At 36.3% G+C, this 16,779-nt stretch overlaps 1 protein-coding gene across 2 annotated transcripts in view; it reads left to right on the forward strand.

Annotated features, from left to right (window-relative positions):
• Pcdh11x (protocadherin 11 X-linked) overlaps positions 1-16,779 on the forward strand; it is a 524,801-nt gene that overhangs the window by 59,609 nt on the left and 448,413 nt on the right. For both annotated transcript variants that reach the window (XM_021187467.2, XM_021187468.2), the window contains exon 3: positions 10,099-12,594. In XM_021187467.2, the coding sequence (XP_021043126.1) occupies positions 10,099-12,594 (2,496 nt within the window). The remainder of the gene's footprint in view (positions 1-10,098; positions 12,595-16,779) is intronic.

The following is a 16,779-nucleotide window of genomic DNA, read 5'->3' on the forward strand; positions in this document are numbered from 1 at the left end:
GAAGGGGAGAGCTGGAAATGGAATAACATTTGAAATGTAAATAAAGAAAATATCTGCCTGTGCGGTGGTGCACACCTTTACACCTTTATTCCCAGTACTTGGGAGGCAGAGGCAGGCAGATTTCTGAGTTCGAGGTCAGCCTGGTATACAGAGTGAGTTCCAGGACAGCCAAGGCTACACAGAGAAACCCTGTCTTGAAGAACCAAAAATAAATAAATAAATAGATAGATAAATAAATAAATAAATAAGAAAATATCCAATAAAAATAGACAAAAAGGAAGCTGTATTTTAAATTATTTGTTTACTTTATTTAGTTTTTTATTCTTTTTTTTTATACTACAGATTTTATTCCCCACTGGTCCACCCTCTGACTTTTCCTCATTGCATACCTCTTCTCCATACCACTGTCTCCAGCAAGATGTCTCCACCACCCACCACCCACCCAACCAGACCTCTGACTCCTTGGTGCCTTCAGTCTCCTGAGGGTTAGGTGCATCATCTCTGACTGAACCCAGACCTGGCAGTCCTCTGCTGTATATGTGGTGGGGGCCTCATATCAGCTGGTGTATGCTGCCTGTTTGGTGGTCCAGTGTTTGAGAGATGTCAGGGGGTCCAGGTTAATTGAGACTGAAGGTCCTCCTAAAGGATCGCCCTCCTCCTCAGCTTCCAACTTTTCCCTAATTCAACAACAGGGGTCAGCAGCTTCTGTCCATTTGTTGGGTTCAAATATCTGTGTCTGACTCTTTCATCTGCTTGTTGGGTCTTTCAGAGGGCAGTCATGATAGGTCCCTTTTAGTGAGTGCTCCATAGCCTCAGTAATAGTGTCAGGTTTTTGGGACCACCCCTTGAGCTGGATCTCTTAGGCCCATCTCTGGACCTACTTTTCCTCAGGCTCCTCTCCATTTTCATCCCTGTAGTTCTTTCAGACAGGAAAAATTATAGGTCAGAGTTTTGACTGTGGGATGGCAACCCCATCACTTACTTGATACCCTGTCCTCCTGCTGGAGGTGGGCTCTATAAGTTCCCTTTCCTGATTCTAGAGCATTTCAGCTAAGGTCCCCCCCCCCTTTGAGTCCTGAGAATCACTCACTTCCCAGTCCTCTGGTGTACTCTGGAGGGTCCCCCAACCTCCTACCTCAGAAGTTCCCTATTTCCATTCTTTCTGCTGGCCCTCAGAGCTTCAGTCCTTTTCTCTCCCTCCCCCCCCTCATGTTTCCCTCCCCCCCCCGCCATTCACTTTCCCTCCAAGGTCTCTCTCTCCCTCCCTCCTTGTGATTGTTTCTTCTCCCTCCCAAGTGGGACTGAGGCATCCTCACTTAGGTCCCTCAACTTCTTGATCTTTTTGTGTTCTGTGGACTTTAATTTCGGTATTCTGTACTCTTTTTTAATTTTCATTTATTTATTTATTTGGCTAATATTCACTTATTAGTGAGTAAAAACCACTCATGTCCTTTTGGGTATGAGTTACCTCACTAAGGATGATATTTTCTAATTCCATTCATTTGCCTGCAAAAACCAGGATAAAAACTAGGATGTCCTAGTTCTTAATAGCTGAGTAGTATTCCATTGTTTAAATGAACCCATTTTCTGTATGCATTCTTCTGTTGTGGGACATATATGAGAGCATAATTCCACTATGTGGAATTAAATAATTTCATTTGTTCTACACATCTTTGTTGACTATTTTATATGATACCTTTATCTATATGTAGTCTTTTATAAATCTCAAATGTAAAGATTACATTTACATTTAGGACAAGCACCAGGTTATTCTTTCTTTGAGGAACAGCTTTTACACATGTGCTGGTTAGATTTTCTCAACCTTACAAAACCTAAGAGATGCCAGGGAAAAGCAAATCTCAACTGAGGAAACGTCTTCATCATATTGCTTTGTGGGCATACCTTCCAGGTACAATATTATTTGATGGGGGCACATCCCACTGTGGACAGTGTCGTTCCTGTGCAGGATGTCCTAAGTAGTAGAAGAAAATTGGTTAAGCATGAAATAGCCATGGAGAGCCAGCCAGTAAGCACCATCCTTCCATAGACATTTTTTCTTTTCATTTCTTGCTTTCAGGTTCCTGACTTGGTTCATGCCTTGGCTTCCCTGTATGATAGACTATAACCTATGAGCTACGTAAACCTTTCCTTCCCCCATGTTGCTTTATATTGTTATATTTAGCACAACAACAATAACTCACAATGATATTTCCTGTAGAGCTCAGACTTTATGTGTAGACTAAAGAAATATTTAGTTTTATGTTTTGTATTTGTTTTGGTGTAAATATACTTACATTTCTTTTATTTTTATTTATTTTATGCACCTTTTACATCCTATAAAAATAGGGATGATTGTATAATATATGCTCTGATCAACCCACAGAATTTTCAAAATGAAAATCAAACAGATAATCATATGCTTAGTGAAAATATCTCAAAAGCCAAAGTACCACAGTTATTCCTGTTTTTCAAATTTATGTTCCATGCACTCTTTTTTCTGATGCTCTCATTTACTTTAGGGTAGAGAATTACCACTTGGGGCTGGAGAGATGGCTCAGCTGTTAAAAGGCTAGGCTCACAACATACAAGAGAATTGCCACCTGGTATGAATGAAGTCAACTATTGAACTTACTTCAAATATAGTTTCACTTTATTTTAGCAGTGCAACTCTTAGGTTGGGTTATCTTTGTTGAAAATGGCTTAGTATATGAAGACTTATCTAGCAACAGATAGGCTATCATGAAAAGCATAGAGAATAAACCTTTTTTGAGTTGATACTGTTCATCTTATGTGGTGCTCACAATGCTAAATAGGCAAGAAAGTGACATGCAATACAGACATAATTAAGAATTATGTTATTACTGTGTACAAAATTTCTATTCCTTTCATCGTGATTCAAACTATTTGCCTTTAGCCTCCACATACTTACTCATTAGATGTCTGGGCAAAATCTAAACAATGGCAGTTTTCAGATCTCAAATGTTATATATCTCTACATATTTCTTTCTAAATTGCTGTCATAAGTCCAATTGCTTAAATCCTTACAAAAGTGCTTGAACTTCATCCACAAATAATTTCCAGCAGTTTGAATAATTTTTACAGGAAAAAAAGTATTCAATTTCATTGTCCTAAAATTTTGTGTCATAGTGGTTTGTAGTTCACCTCATTGTGCTGGTTTGAAGACAATAGTTGTCATTGATGCATAATCAAATTTGAAATAAAATTGTATTCAGTTTTTCTTCATTAATGGGCATTTCAAAGAATGAAGTCACGAACATCAGTCACCCTTCAAAGCATCGTGTGTTTTTATTCTTTTAGTGGAGTGGTTCACATCCTTCTTAATGCTTAATCCTTTAATACAATTCCTCATATTCTGTTGACCCCAAATATAGCATAATTTTGCTACTGTTATGGACAATAATAAAAAAACTCAGACAACCCCTATGAACATGTTATTCTACTCCAAAAAAGTTAGTGGATTTGTCCATTTTCCTCCTTGGTCATTCAAATATTACATGTTGTATACATACTATACTATTATCATACAAAACATTTTCCTTAATGACAAGATTTAATTTTATCCTCAAAATGGTATGTAATTAGTGTCTCATTGAATCAGGTATAATGCTGAATTTTAATTTAGTTACCAGTGTTCTATGACATAAAAGATTTTCATTAGACGTTCACAAATTTCAATGCCTAACTGAATAAATAAACACATTTCATGTAGAGGTATTACAAATTCTCCTTATTGTTTAGAGGCAGTCTGTTTTAGCATAAACCTAATAAAATAAGTAAATTTATTTCAAGGACTTGTCTAGTTAATATAGTTAATAACAGCACAAACATAGATAACTCTGACGATAATATCAATTAAACCTCAAAGTGTGGGGAAAACATCACTTACTTTGATAATATAGTTTAATTTTTGCTTACTAGGTTCTTAGATTTATGTTATTTATTCATTTTTGAGCAGTTTACAAATTTCAAAAAATATCATTTTGTTTAAATATAAGTATATTCTACATATTTACTAATCCATTACTTTTTAAATGACATGCTAAATTTTAAAATATGTTTTTAAGGATTCTCACATCATGAGAAATTGTGATTCAATTAAATTAGCATATACTAAGCCAAATACAACCTTAAAGTCTGTCATATGATTGCTACTTTATCCAGATTTTCTTGTGTATGTCAATATGTGCATGAGAGTGATAGCAAAACATCATGTAATTCATATATTTCAAACATAGTCAAGTACATCATAGATGAATAGCAAATTATTATACATCTATGAAATATGTCTCTCCTCCTATCACCTTCCTATAAATCCTATTTCTGTTAAAATAAGTAGGTATATAGCTAGTTAGAGCAGAAGGGACTATTTATTCATTCATTTATTTATTTATTTATTTATTTATGTTAATTTTTGAGATACTCTTTTATTTTATTTTTTCTTTTTTCTTTTTATTTATTTTTCTTTATTTTTATCAGATATTTTCTTCATTTACATTTCAAAGGCTATCCCAAAAGTCCCCTATACACTCCCCCTGCCCTGCTCCCCAACCCAACCATTCCTGTTTACTAGCCCTGGCATTGACCTGTACTGGGGAAATATAATATTTGCAAGACCAAGGGCCTCTTCTCCCACTGATGACCAATTAGGCCATCTTCTGCTATATATGCAGCTAGAGACACGAGCTCAGGCGGTACTGGTTAGTTCATATTGTTGTTCCACCTACAGGGTTGCAGCCCCCTTCAGCTCCTTGGGTACTTTCTCTAGCAGCTACATTGGGGGCACTGTGTTCCACTCAATAGCTGACTGTGAGCATCCACTTCTGTGTTTGCTAGGCACTGGCATAGCCTCACAAGAGCTCTCTAAATCAGGGTCCCTTCAGCAGAATCTTGCTGGCATGTGCATTAGTAACTGGGTTTGGTGGCTGATGATGGGATGGATCCCCAGGTGGGGTAGTCTCTGGATAGTCCNTCCTTTCATCTTAGCTCTAAATTTTGTCTCTGTACCTATATCCTTTCATGAATATTTTGTTCCTTATTCTAAGGAGGAATGAATTATCCACACGATGGTCTTCCTTCTTGGTTTTCTTGTGTTTTGCAAAATGTATCTTGGGTAGTCTAAGTTTCTGGGCTAATAACCTCTTATCAGTGAGTGCATATCTAGTGACTTCTTTTGTGATTGGGATTCCTCACTAAGGATGATATCCTCCAGATACATCCATATGCCCAAGAATTTCATGAATTCATTGTTTTTAATAGCTGAGTAGTGCTCCATTGTGTAAATGTACCACATTTTTAAAAATTATTTTATTAGATATTTTCTTCATTTACATTTCAAAGGCTATCCCAAAAGTCCACTCCCTGAGTCCTGGCATCAGAGCCCTCCCTGGAGGCCTACTCTCCTCTGGTTGGGGAGGTTTCTAGGGGTCTGGGTCTCAGCTCTGCCTCCTGGCTGAGGATGAAGGCCCAAAGGGACCCTGTCCAAGAAGCTCCGTTGCTTCTGCAGCCCATGTGCTCTCCTATGTAGATTGGTCTCTGTGATCCCAAGATCCTGGTTGTACTAGGGCCCACAGAGTTCGCACCCAAGAATGTGTGGGGCTAGAGTAGCCCGGAAAGAAGCCCAGCCCCTGGTTGGGCAGGTTTCCTTTGTCTCTGTTCTTCCTGGCACAAGGCCCTCTGGACTGTATTGTAATAGATGTTGTGTTCTACTCACCAGTGATCTCAAGATCCTGGGTGTGCAAGTGTGCCTGTGGTGTGGAGATTCCTCTGGGGACCTTGAGATCCTCCACTGAGATCCTGCCCAAGATGCTGAGGGGCTGGTCCAGACCGGAATGAACCCCAGCTGCTGCTATTTATTTTACTCTCCAGATTTTATCACCCTCCTAGTCCACCCTCTGAATGTTCCCCATCCTATAGTCTTTGCTGTATATGTGTTGGGGGGCATCATATCATCTGGTATAATATACTACCTGGTTGGTAGTCTAGTGTCTAAGAAATTGCAGGGGTCCAGGTTAATTGAGACTGTTGGTCCTCCTACAGGGTTACCCTACTCCTTAGCTTCCTCCAGCTTTTCTCTAATTCAACAACAGGGGTCAGGTGCTTCTGTCCATTGTTTGGGTACAAATATCTACATCTGACTAGTTCAGGTGCATTTTAGGTCTTCCAGAGTGTGGTCATGATAGGTTTGAAAGGACTTTCTAGTTGGATTTTGCATGAAGGCAAAATCTCAGTGTAATACACAAGTTTAAAGGATATAACTATTTTAGCAAGTTACATAAGTATAGCTATACCATATGAAAATTTCCTGATAAACTTGCACACTTTTCTTTCAGCAGTTTTCTCATAATGCTGATAACTTTTAAAGGCTGGATAAGACAATGTACTTAGCAAGAATTTTAACTTCTGCTTGACTTACAGAGATGAAGTTGAAATAATATTTTGGTTTTACCATACTGAATACTTTAAACTAATATTTAGTCAATATAAGAATCTTTCATGTTGAATATATTTTCACACTTCCCAATTAGTATCATTTTATCATTTTAATACTATAAAATATTTGTGGACATTATGATTTAGAACTCCATTTTTAGAATATATTTAAGGCATATATATTTTTTAATAAATCATTTTATATATTTATAATACACATACACATTACATATTTTGGTACCAACTTGAAATTAAAATGTAGACATGTAAATGGCAGCATTTTATTTTTAAAAGTACTTCATCAAACCAAGATATTTTGCTAAGGCCATCAACCACAGAAAGATGTTTAAAGTACTATATCTAGAACACAAGGTTAGTTTATTTTGAGACATTTTTGTTTCTAAATTTTTTTCAAGTAAAAAAAAAAGTCTGTAACTTCCATTATATATTCAAATTAACCAAATTTAAGTGTAAAGGTAATTAAACATAACACCCTGTCTAATAAAGTATATAATCCTATAGAACAGGAGATGTTCAACAAAATTAAGATTTAGGACTGTGTTTTACTCATTCCTAAGGTCATTGAAACATACCAAAAACTTTCACTTTGCAAGTTATGTGGAACTTGCAAAGAGTGCATAGTTATTGTGTTAGTGCTTTAAGTTCATAGCAATACTGAGATTGTTACATTTTTTTCTGCCCATAGAGCCAAAGTGTGAAATTCATGCTTTCTGTTTCTGTGATTTATGTTACTGAAAAATTTCTCCTTCTGTAGTTTGTACTCATTTTGTATGACAAATGCTTTTATATATAGCATATATCTTCCCGTGATGGTGAATGATCATAATTTCTGTGATTTCTCCTATTTTAAATTAAGACATGTAGCAATTAATTAATCAAAATAAGATTTACTATTATGAAATTAAACTTGTAAGCTTTCTCAACAGTAGATCATGAGGAGAGAAAAGCCTCAGTTCAATAAAGAGTTAACTTAAAAAGAATTTATACTTTTTACCTACTAAATATATACTGTTACAACATTTATTTTATACACTAAAATGTCAAGAGTTGTCACATCTTTTGACATTTTGACAGCTCTTTAGTAGAACAAGAGAGAGGTGTTTCTATAATAGGTAAAGGATGAACTAGATCAGCTTTGGAGATTTCAAAACACTAATAATTCTGCGGGCTTACTATTGACTTTCTTATATTGTGTAGTGAATGAGCATTATTTCTCAAAAATTAAGTAAGAAATGATGTCAACTCTGGAAATTTTTCCACATTTTTACAAGAACAATATATTGACTTAATCTATAATTTCCTCAACAGTTCATGTATGACCTAAAAAATTAAAATACTATAAACATTATTTTAAAACTGAGATATTTAAACCATCATGGGTTTCTAAGAAAATTTTTACAATCTGCTAATTTTTATAGTGAAATAAAAGTGAGGTGTGGTTGTACACACTATAATCCCAATACTTAAGAGGCTTAGTGAAGGGATTGCTGCAAACTCATGGCCTGCTGGAAATAACAGTAACACCTTGTATGCATAAACAAAAAGACAATAAAGAAATGAAAGTAGTATTATGTTTCACCTTAGAGAATAGAAAATGAATATGTTGGACATTTGATTATGTATGACAAATACATAAAATTATGTATTAATTATTATTGACTCTAAGTTTTCCAAGTGGTCTATTAATTACAAGATGAAAATGCAAACAATACATGTTTTGTTATTACTGAACTCTTCTGTAACCTAAAAAAAAAATCTTATACCTACATACCTATATATGTACCAATAATTATAAGACAAAAAAGAAATAATCTTTAAATTCAGGATTTCTTTTTAAATAAATATTCAGTAGCAGAAGTTGAAGAAGGAAATTTTAGTTTTTATTTTTTAATTTTTTTATTGGTTATTTTATGTGTTATCCCCTTTCCCAGTTTCCCCTCTGCAAACCACTTATTCCAAGCTCCTCCCCCTGCTTCTATGAAGGTGCTGGCCTTCCCACCTACCCTCTTCCACCTCCTTGCCCTAGCATTCCTCTATGCTGCTTCATGGAGTCTCCACAGGACCAAGGGCCTCCCCTCCCATTGATGTCAGATAAGGTCATCCTCTGCTACATTTGCAGCTAGAGCCATGGGTCTCTCCATGTATACTCTTTGGTTGGTGGTTTATTCCCTGGGAGCTCTGGGGGGTCTGGTTTGTTGATAACTGTTATTCTTCTTATGGGGTTGCAAACCTCTTCAGCTGTTTCAGTCCTTCCCCTAACTCTTCCATTGAGGTCCCAATGATCATTCCAATGGTTGGATACAGGTATCTGTATCTATTGGTAAGAATCTGGCAGAGTCTCTCAGGAAACAGCTGCATCAGGCTCCTGTCAGCAATCACTTCTTGGCATCAGCAATAGTGTCTGTGTTTGGTGACTGTATATGGGATGCATCCCCAGGTGGGGCAGTCTCTGTATGTCCTTTCCTTCAGTCTCTGCTACACTCTTTGTCCCTGTATTTCTTTTATACAGGAGCAATTCTGGGTTAATATTTTTGAGAAGGGTGGGTGGTCCCACCCCTCAACTGGTGGTCCTGCCTAACCTCTCCAAATTGTCTTTATAGGTTCTCTTTCCCCTTTGTTGTGTATTTTAGCTGATGTCATCCTAGTTGGGTCCTGGGAGCCTCTTGCTTTCCTGGAAACTGGGACTTTTTAATGGCCACCCCCAGTTCCCTATTTCCCATTGCTACACATTTCTGTTCAATTTCCTGACCCTCTCTAAATCTCCCCCATCTCCTCCCATATCTGATCCTGGACCCACCGGGTGGGACATTCTCTGGATGGTCCATCCTTTCATCTCAGCTCCGACTTTATTTTTTAATGAAATAAGTATTATAAGAATTAATATATCACATTTTATAAAACATTTTTAAAAATATGCTGTATAAAATAAATTTCAGCTTGCTAATTAAAAAAATCCTTTCCTATACAAAGATAAATCAGTGAATAAAATGTAAATGGGATGCTTATTTTTATTTTAAAATGTTGCATTAACTGTCTTATTTAGATGTGAGGGTTTTATAAAAGAATAATCAGTAATCACTTCAGTATCATGTAAAAGTTAAGGACAATCTTTGGAAAATTCTATACATTTCTTTTGGATACAATAATAATTTATGTAATAAGCTACATTTACTACCATAATATGCTATACACTAAATCTATTAAAAAATTTATAACTGGGGCTGGTGAGATGGCTCAGTGGGTAAGAGCACCCGACTGCTCTTCCGAAGGTCCGGAGTTCAAATCCCAGCAACCACATGGTGGCTCACAACCATCCGTAACAAGATCTGACGCCCTCTTCTGGAGTGTCTGAAGACAGCTACAGTGTACTTACATATAATAAATAAATAAATCTTAAAAAAAAATTTATAACTTGCTTCTGATCACAATATTAACTGTAGGCCATGCTGAAATTCAGAGCTGAGAACTTCTGGTACATGTTGCTTAGACTTCCCTTCTGTCTTGTGGATACTAGGAATTCAAAATTATCCTCATTACAATATTTAGCATAAATTTAGTTATAATTTACAATGTAAGTTGTATTGTACACTAATATATTTAAATTTGGTATTATTTCATTTCTTCCAGAGTCAAAATATTTTTGGTCTTGATGTCATTGAAACACCAGAAGGAGACAAGATGCCCCAACTGATTGTTCAAAAGGAGTTAGATAGAGAAGAGAAGGATACCTATGTGATGAAAGTGAAAGTTGAAGATGGTGGCTTTCCTCAAAGATCCAGTACAGCTATTTTGCAAGTAAGTGTTGCTGATACAAATGACAACCACCCAATCTTCATAGAGAAGGAAATTGAAGTCAGTATACCAGAAAATGCTCCTATAGGTTCTTCAGTGACACAGCTCCATGCCACAGATGCAGATATAGGTGAGAATGCCAGAATTCACTTTTATTTCAGCAACCTAGTCTCCAACATCGCTAAGAGACTGTTTCATCTTAACACCACAACTGGACTTATCACTGTCAAAGAACCACTGGATAGGGAAGAATCACCAAGTCACAAGTTACTGGTTTTGGCAACTGATGGTGGATCAACACCAGCAAGAGCAACAGTGCTAGTAAATGTCACAGATATCAATGATAATGTCCCATCAATTGACATAAGATACATTGTCAATCCAACCAATGGCACCGTGCTTCTTTCAGAGAATGCTCCACTTAACACTAAAATTGCTCTCATAACTGTGATGGATAAGGATTCTGAACATAATGGTAGGGTGACATGCTTCACAGATCATGAAGTTCCTTTCAGATTGAGACCAGTATTCAGTAATCAGTTTCTCTTGGAAACTGCTGCGTTTCTTGACTTTGAGTCCACAAGAGAATATGCCATAAAATTACTGGCCGCTGATGCTGGCAAACCTCCTTTGAATCAGTCATCCATGCTCCTGATCAAAGTAAAAGATGAAAATGACAATGCTCCGGTTTTTACCCAGTCTTTCATAAGCCTTTCGGTTCCTGAGAATAACTCTCCTGGTGCACAGTTGACAAAAATCAGTGCAACAGATGCAGACAGTGGACAGAATGCTGAAATAAGCTACATGCTAGGTTTTGATGCACCACCTGAATTCAATCTGGATCAACGTACAGGTATCCTGACTGCAGTGAAGAAACTAGATAGAGAAAAACAGGAAAAGTATTACTTTACAGTTCTGGCACAGGACAATGGAATTCCACCCTTAATGTCCAATGCCACTGTCTTCGTGACTGTTCTTGACCAGAATGATAATAGCCCAATTTTCACTCACAATGAATATAACTTCTATGTTCCTGAAAGCCTTCCAAAACATGGCACAGTAGGGCTAATAACTGTGACTGATCCTGATTACGGAGAGAATTCTGCAGTTACTCTCTCCATCTTAGATGTGAATGATCAATTCACTATTGATCCACAGTCTGGTGTCATCAGGCCAAATATTTCATTTGACAGAGAAAGACAAGAATCCTATACTTTCTATGTAAAAGCTGAGGATGGTGGTAGGGTATCACGTTCTTCAACTGCTAAAGTAACCATAAATGTGGTTGATGTCAATGATAACAAACCAATTTTTATTGACCCTCCTTCCAATTACTCCTTTGAATGGGTTCTACCATCCACAAATCCCGGCACAGTCGTCTTCAAGGTTGTTGCAATTGACGATGATATTGGCATGAATGCAGAGGTTCATTACAGCATTGTTGGAGGGAATACAAAAGGACTGTTTATGATTGAACAAATATCAGGTAATATCACATTGAAGGAGAAGTGCATGGTTTCAGATCTTGGTTTACATCGAGTCATAGTCAAGGCTAATGATTTAGGACAACCTGATTCTCTCTTCAATGTTGTAAATGTCAATTTCTTTATAAATGAGTCCGTACCCAATGCCACACTGATTTATGAACTGGTGCGCAGAAGCATTGATGCACCTGCAAATCAAAATACTGAAACAACCAGTGCATCCTCTCCAACCACTGACTATGTCAAGATCATGGTTGCCATTGTGGCTGGTACCATAACTGTCGTCCTAGTTATTTTCATCACTGCTGTAGTAAGATGCCGCCAACCACCACACCTTAAGGCTTCTCAGAAAAACAAACAGAATTCTGAGTGGGTTACTCCAAACCCAGAAAACAGGCAGATGATTATGATGAAGAAGAAGAAGAAAAAGAAGAAGAAGCATCCCCCCAAGAACCTGCTGCTTAATTTTGTCACTATTGAAGAAGCAAAGCCAGATGATGGTGAAAATGAGAGAAACAGTGTCACACTAGATCTTCCCATTGAGCTGGAAGACCAAACCATGGGCAAATACAACTGGGGCAATACACCTACTACCTTCAAGCCTGATAGCCCCGATTTGGCTCGACATTACAAATCTGCCTCTCCCCAGCCTGCATTCCAGATCCAGCCTGAAACGCCCCTGAACTCAAAGCACCACATCATTCAGGAACTGCCTCTTGATAATACCTTCGTTGGCTGTGATTCCATCTCCAAGTGCTCCTCCAGCAGTTCTGATCCCTACAGTGTTTCTGAGTGCAGCTATCCAGTGACAACTTTCAAGGCCCATGTGTCTGTGCATACCAGACCGGTAGGTAATCCAAGTTTCTAAGTAATCCTTTTAACCTATTACTCTCATTCTTTTCACCTGATATAGAATTTTAATGAACATTGATTTCTAAGAAGGACCAAAACAATCATATTGCATATAATATTCAAATAGGAATATGAAATAATTTAAATTCCGTAGACAGTACAAAATGAATGCTAAGTTAGGAAAATTTGATTATTATAAGGGTAATTTTGTCTGTAGGTGGCAGTGTGATGCTTTTTGCTAGAGTGCATCATAGAAATATTACCTAATAAAGATTGTAACACTACCTGATTTACCACATTATTCATGGGATTCAGAAAATCCTGGGCAACTTGCCTTATAGGAAAACATTTTCTAATGTGATAAGTAGCTATCAAACCAAATGGTCCTGTGAATCCTTGCTTAATGGGGGCAAATCTGCAAATAACTGAGGTATTCAAGTGATGCTAACATATCCAGTACTCTTTCTTATGACATCATTCCACATACTCTCAACAATGAAGAGTTTCAATGTCATATTAGGAAGTCAAAATATTTTGACTTATGGCAAAACACTAAAACAGTTTAAGAAAGTGAAGGGTTGCTTATTCTCATCTTCTCGCCAAATAAAGAAATGGAGAAACATCTTCATTTTAGGGTTACAAGTTAAATGTTTTTATTTTCAAGGTCCATCAGGAACCATTCTCAAATCATAATATCTTTTAGAAAAATGGAGCATGTTTGCGTTTCCTAAAAGGCATGAAATGAAATTACAGCATAGTAAGAATTAAGAAATCTGGATACAAGAATCTCAAATCCAATACATTTCAAAAAAACAAGAGTTTCCACAGTGTTCTACAATTAGTATTCCATGGAGAAATAAGTACAAATTTATCCAGAAATTCATAACTACATTAAATGAATTAAGTAAGTTGTTTCCTTAATAAAGTTAAGTAATGGAATTTATCTACTTTTTATCTCAATGTCCTGTTGCCTGTTGATTTTATTATTTCAAGTGGGTAATGGTGAATTAGAAAATCCCTTTGCCATGAATTAACTTGATTTATTAACTTATTCAGGCTTAATATACTGGTTATAAAGTGAAATTTAGATAAATTCCTTTTCATTGAAAGTTATAGATATGAAAAGAAGCCTATCAGGTTCAAGAAAACAGTGCAAATAATTGACCATTATTTGAAGAATAGTTTGAAATCTAATGATAAGTTGAGGCTATACACTTTAACATACACAAATTAAAAGTAATGATAATACATTTCTTTTAATCACACAGTGCAGGTAACGTTTAAATTAACAGTAGATCCTTTTTTTTTTTTTTATTGTATTATGCTGCAAAGAAAACTAAAACCCTAGTTGCTGTTTAGGATTCCTGTTATGCTTTGAAGAAAGTTAGGGGGTTTCTAGAGTTTAGATTAGTTATGATACTCTGCATTATTAATGACAAATATAATAAATGTCTATCATCTCCAAAGACCATGTTTTTACTTATATTCCACCATTCAAGTGGACACTCTTGTTTCCTCATTCTTACCACCACTATTCTGTTTATTAGGAATATTTCTTTCTTTTTTTCATTGTTTTCTTAATTTTGGTTTATCAAGACAGGGTATACCTCTGTTGACATGAGTGTCCTGCAACTCATTTTGTAGACCAGGCTGGCTTCAACTTCAGAGATTCACCTGCCTCTGTTTCACATGTGCTGGAATTTAAGCTATACACCACCATTATCCAGCAGAAATAAGAATGTTTATTATCAGTAGCACTGATAAAGTAGTACTTCTTTTTGTACTTTCTCACTTGCTTTCAAAGTGCATACTGAGTTTTTGTGTATTACATATGCAATTCATATCTTTCAATGGATTGGCTTAAGAAATTAGTTAAGCATATTTTGTTCATAAATATTTGTACAAACAGGAATACTTTTGCATATGGGAACTTTTATTAAGTATTTAAGGTAAGTATGTAAGGGCTAAATGGAAAAATGATGTACTTTCTAGATATTCTTATCTTTTAGTTTTTACATTCTTTTAGTTTATTCTTATCTTTTAAAATACATAAAATTCAATAAAAATAAAAATGCTTTTCCATGATGATATTTTACATAGCGCATCTAAGAGATGCATGCCCTAATCATAAGATAGATTAGTGAGTTACACAAAACCCAAAAAGTATTAGTGAAAATGAATTATTGCTTACCATTAGTATCTTACTGAAGAGTCTTAGAATCAAATGACTTTTGAGATCCTTTTCACATCTTAAAAAAATAAATAGTTTAAAATATTTAGAGTTACTTATTGAATACCTTCTTAATCTGACTCAGAGAGTTGCAGCAGTCTAATTTAGAACATTAAACTTCTCTGAATATTTACAGTGTGTTACACATCTGCAATGCTTTTACACTTTTAGTATACTTTTAAATTTATAATTAAATCCAATAAATGTGTCTATATTCACTGGAGCTGAAGAAAGCTAAAACGATAAGTTTGTATAGAAAAGCTAGTTCATTTAAATACGGTATCTTCATTGTTAGAAAGACCAAATTAAATTGGCAAATTGTGAGTGTGTCTAGCAGTAAAAATTAAAAATAAAATGTTTCTTGAACAAAATTTAGCAACAGATTAAAATATTTCTGTTAACTAAAGCCTGAAATATTCTAAAATATTTTATATAATATGAGTATAATATTTCTACAAGGGGACTTAGACAGATATTTACACTAGCTCATTAATCATCTATTTAGAAATATGCATGTAGCTAAAAAGGAGTGTCTACAAGAAAATTTACATTTTAAAAACAAAAGTATATGCATTTCTTAACTTTATTCTGACTCTGGTGTCAGGAATAAATGTGGAACATTGGTTATATATCATTAACCTATTATAACTTCTATATCTGAAAAAGTATGTGGCTCCAGCTTGTCATCAATTCACATGTGTTTTATGGGAGAAGTTTTTGCATATACTGTAGAAAAAAGGTAAAGTTTGAAATTTAAGAGGAAAAATTTTTATATATTATTTTGTATGAACAGCATTAACTACACCGGATTGTATTTTTTTAATGATCATAGGACTTTTTAAGAATTAACAGTTTTTTAGAATCAGCATTTTTGTTTATTCTTTAATCATTTTATACAGTCCAGACTGTATCCCCCTCCTGGTCTGTCTTCTGACTGTTCCACCTCACATCCCGACTTCTCCAAGAGGATGTTCCTACCCCCACCCCCACCCCCACCCCACCAGGCAATCCCATTCTCTGGGGCCTCAGGTCTTTCAAGGATTAGCTGAATCTTCTCTTACTGAGGCCAGACCAGGCAGTCCTCTGCTGTATATATATATATATATATATATTGCCTTATATATATATATATATATATATATATATATTGCCTAGCTGGTGACTCAGTGACTGAGAGATCTCGGTGGTTCAGGTTAATTGAGACTGCTGATCCTCCTACAGGGTTGCCCTCCTACTCAGCTTCTTCCAGCTTTTCCCTAATTCAACAACAAGGGTCCCTGTCTTCCTATCGGTTGGGTGTAAATATCTGCATCTGACTCTTTCAGCTGCTTGTTGGGCCTTTCAGAGGTCAGTCATGATTGGTCCCTCTTTGTAAGCACATCATACCATCAGAAACACTGCCAGGTCTTGGAGCATCCCCTTGAGTTGGATCCCAATTTGGGCCTGTCACTGGACCTCCTTTCCTTCAGTCTCTTGTCCATTTTTGTCTCTGCAGTTCTTTAAACAGGAACAATTCTGGGTCAGATTTTTTGACAGTGGGATCACAACCCCATACTTCCACTTGATGCCCCAGTCTTTCTTATTGGAGGTGGACCCTACAAGTTCCCTCTCCTACTGTAGGGCATTTCATCTTAGGTCTCTCCCTTTGAATCCTGAGAGTCTCTCACCTATCAGATCTCTGGTACATTCTAGATGGTCTACCCAGCCTCCTACGTCCCTAGATTGCTTGTTTCCATTCTTCCTGCTGACCCTCAGGACTTCATCCTTGTCCACCCTACACTTGCTCATGTTCCCCTTGTCCTATTTCTCATGCAGGTCCCTTCCTCCTTCTGTTCCTGTTATAGTTTTCTTCTCACAACCAAGTGGGATTGAGGCATCCTCAATTGGGCCCTTTGGCTTATTAACCTTCTTGATTTCTGTGCATTTTATCCTGGGTACTCTCTATATTTT

This window comes from Mus pahari, chromosome X (genome assembly GCF_900095145.1).
Source record: "Mus pahari chromosome X, PAHARI_EIJ_v1.1, whole genome shotgun sequence".
Classification (NCBI taxonomy): domain Eukaryota; kingdom Metazoa; phylum Chordata; class Mammalia; order Rodentia; family Muridae; genus Mus; species Mus pahari.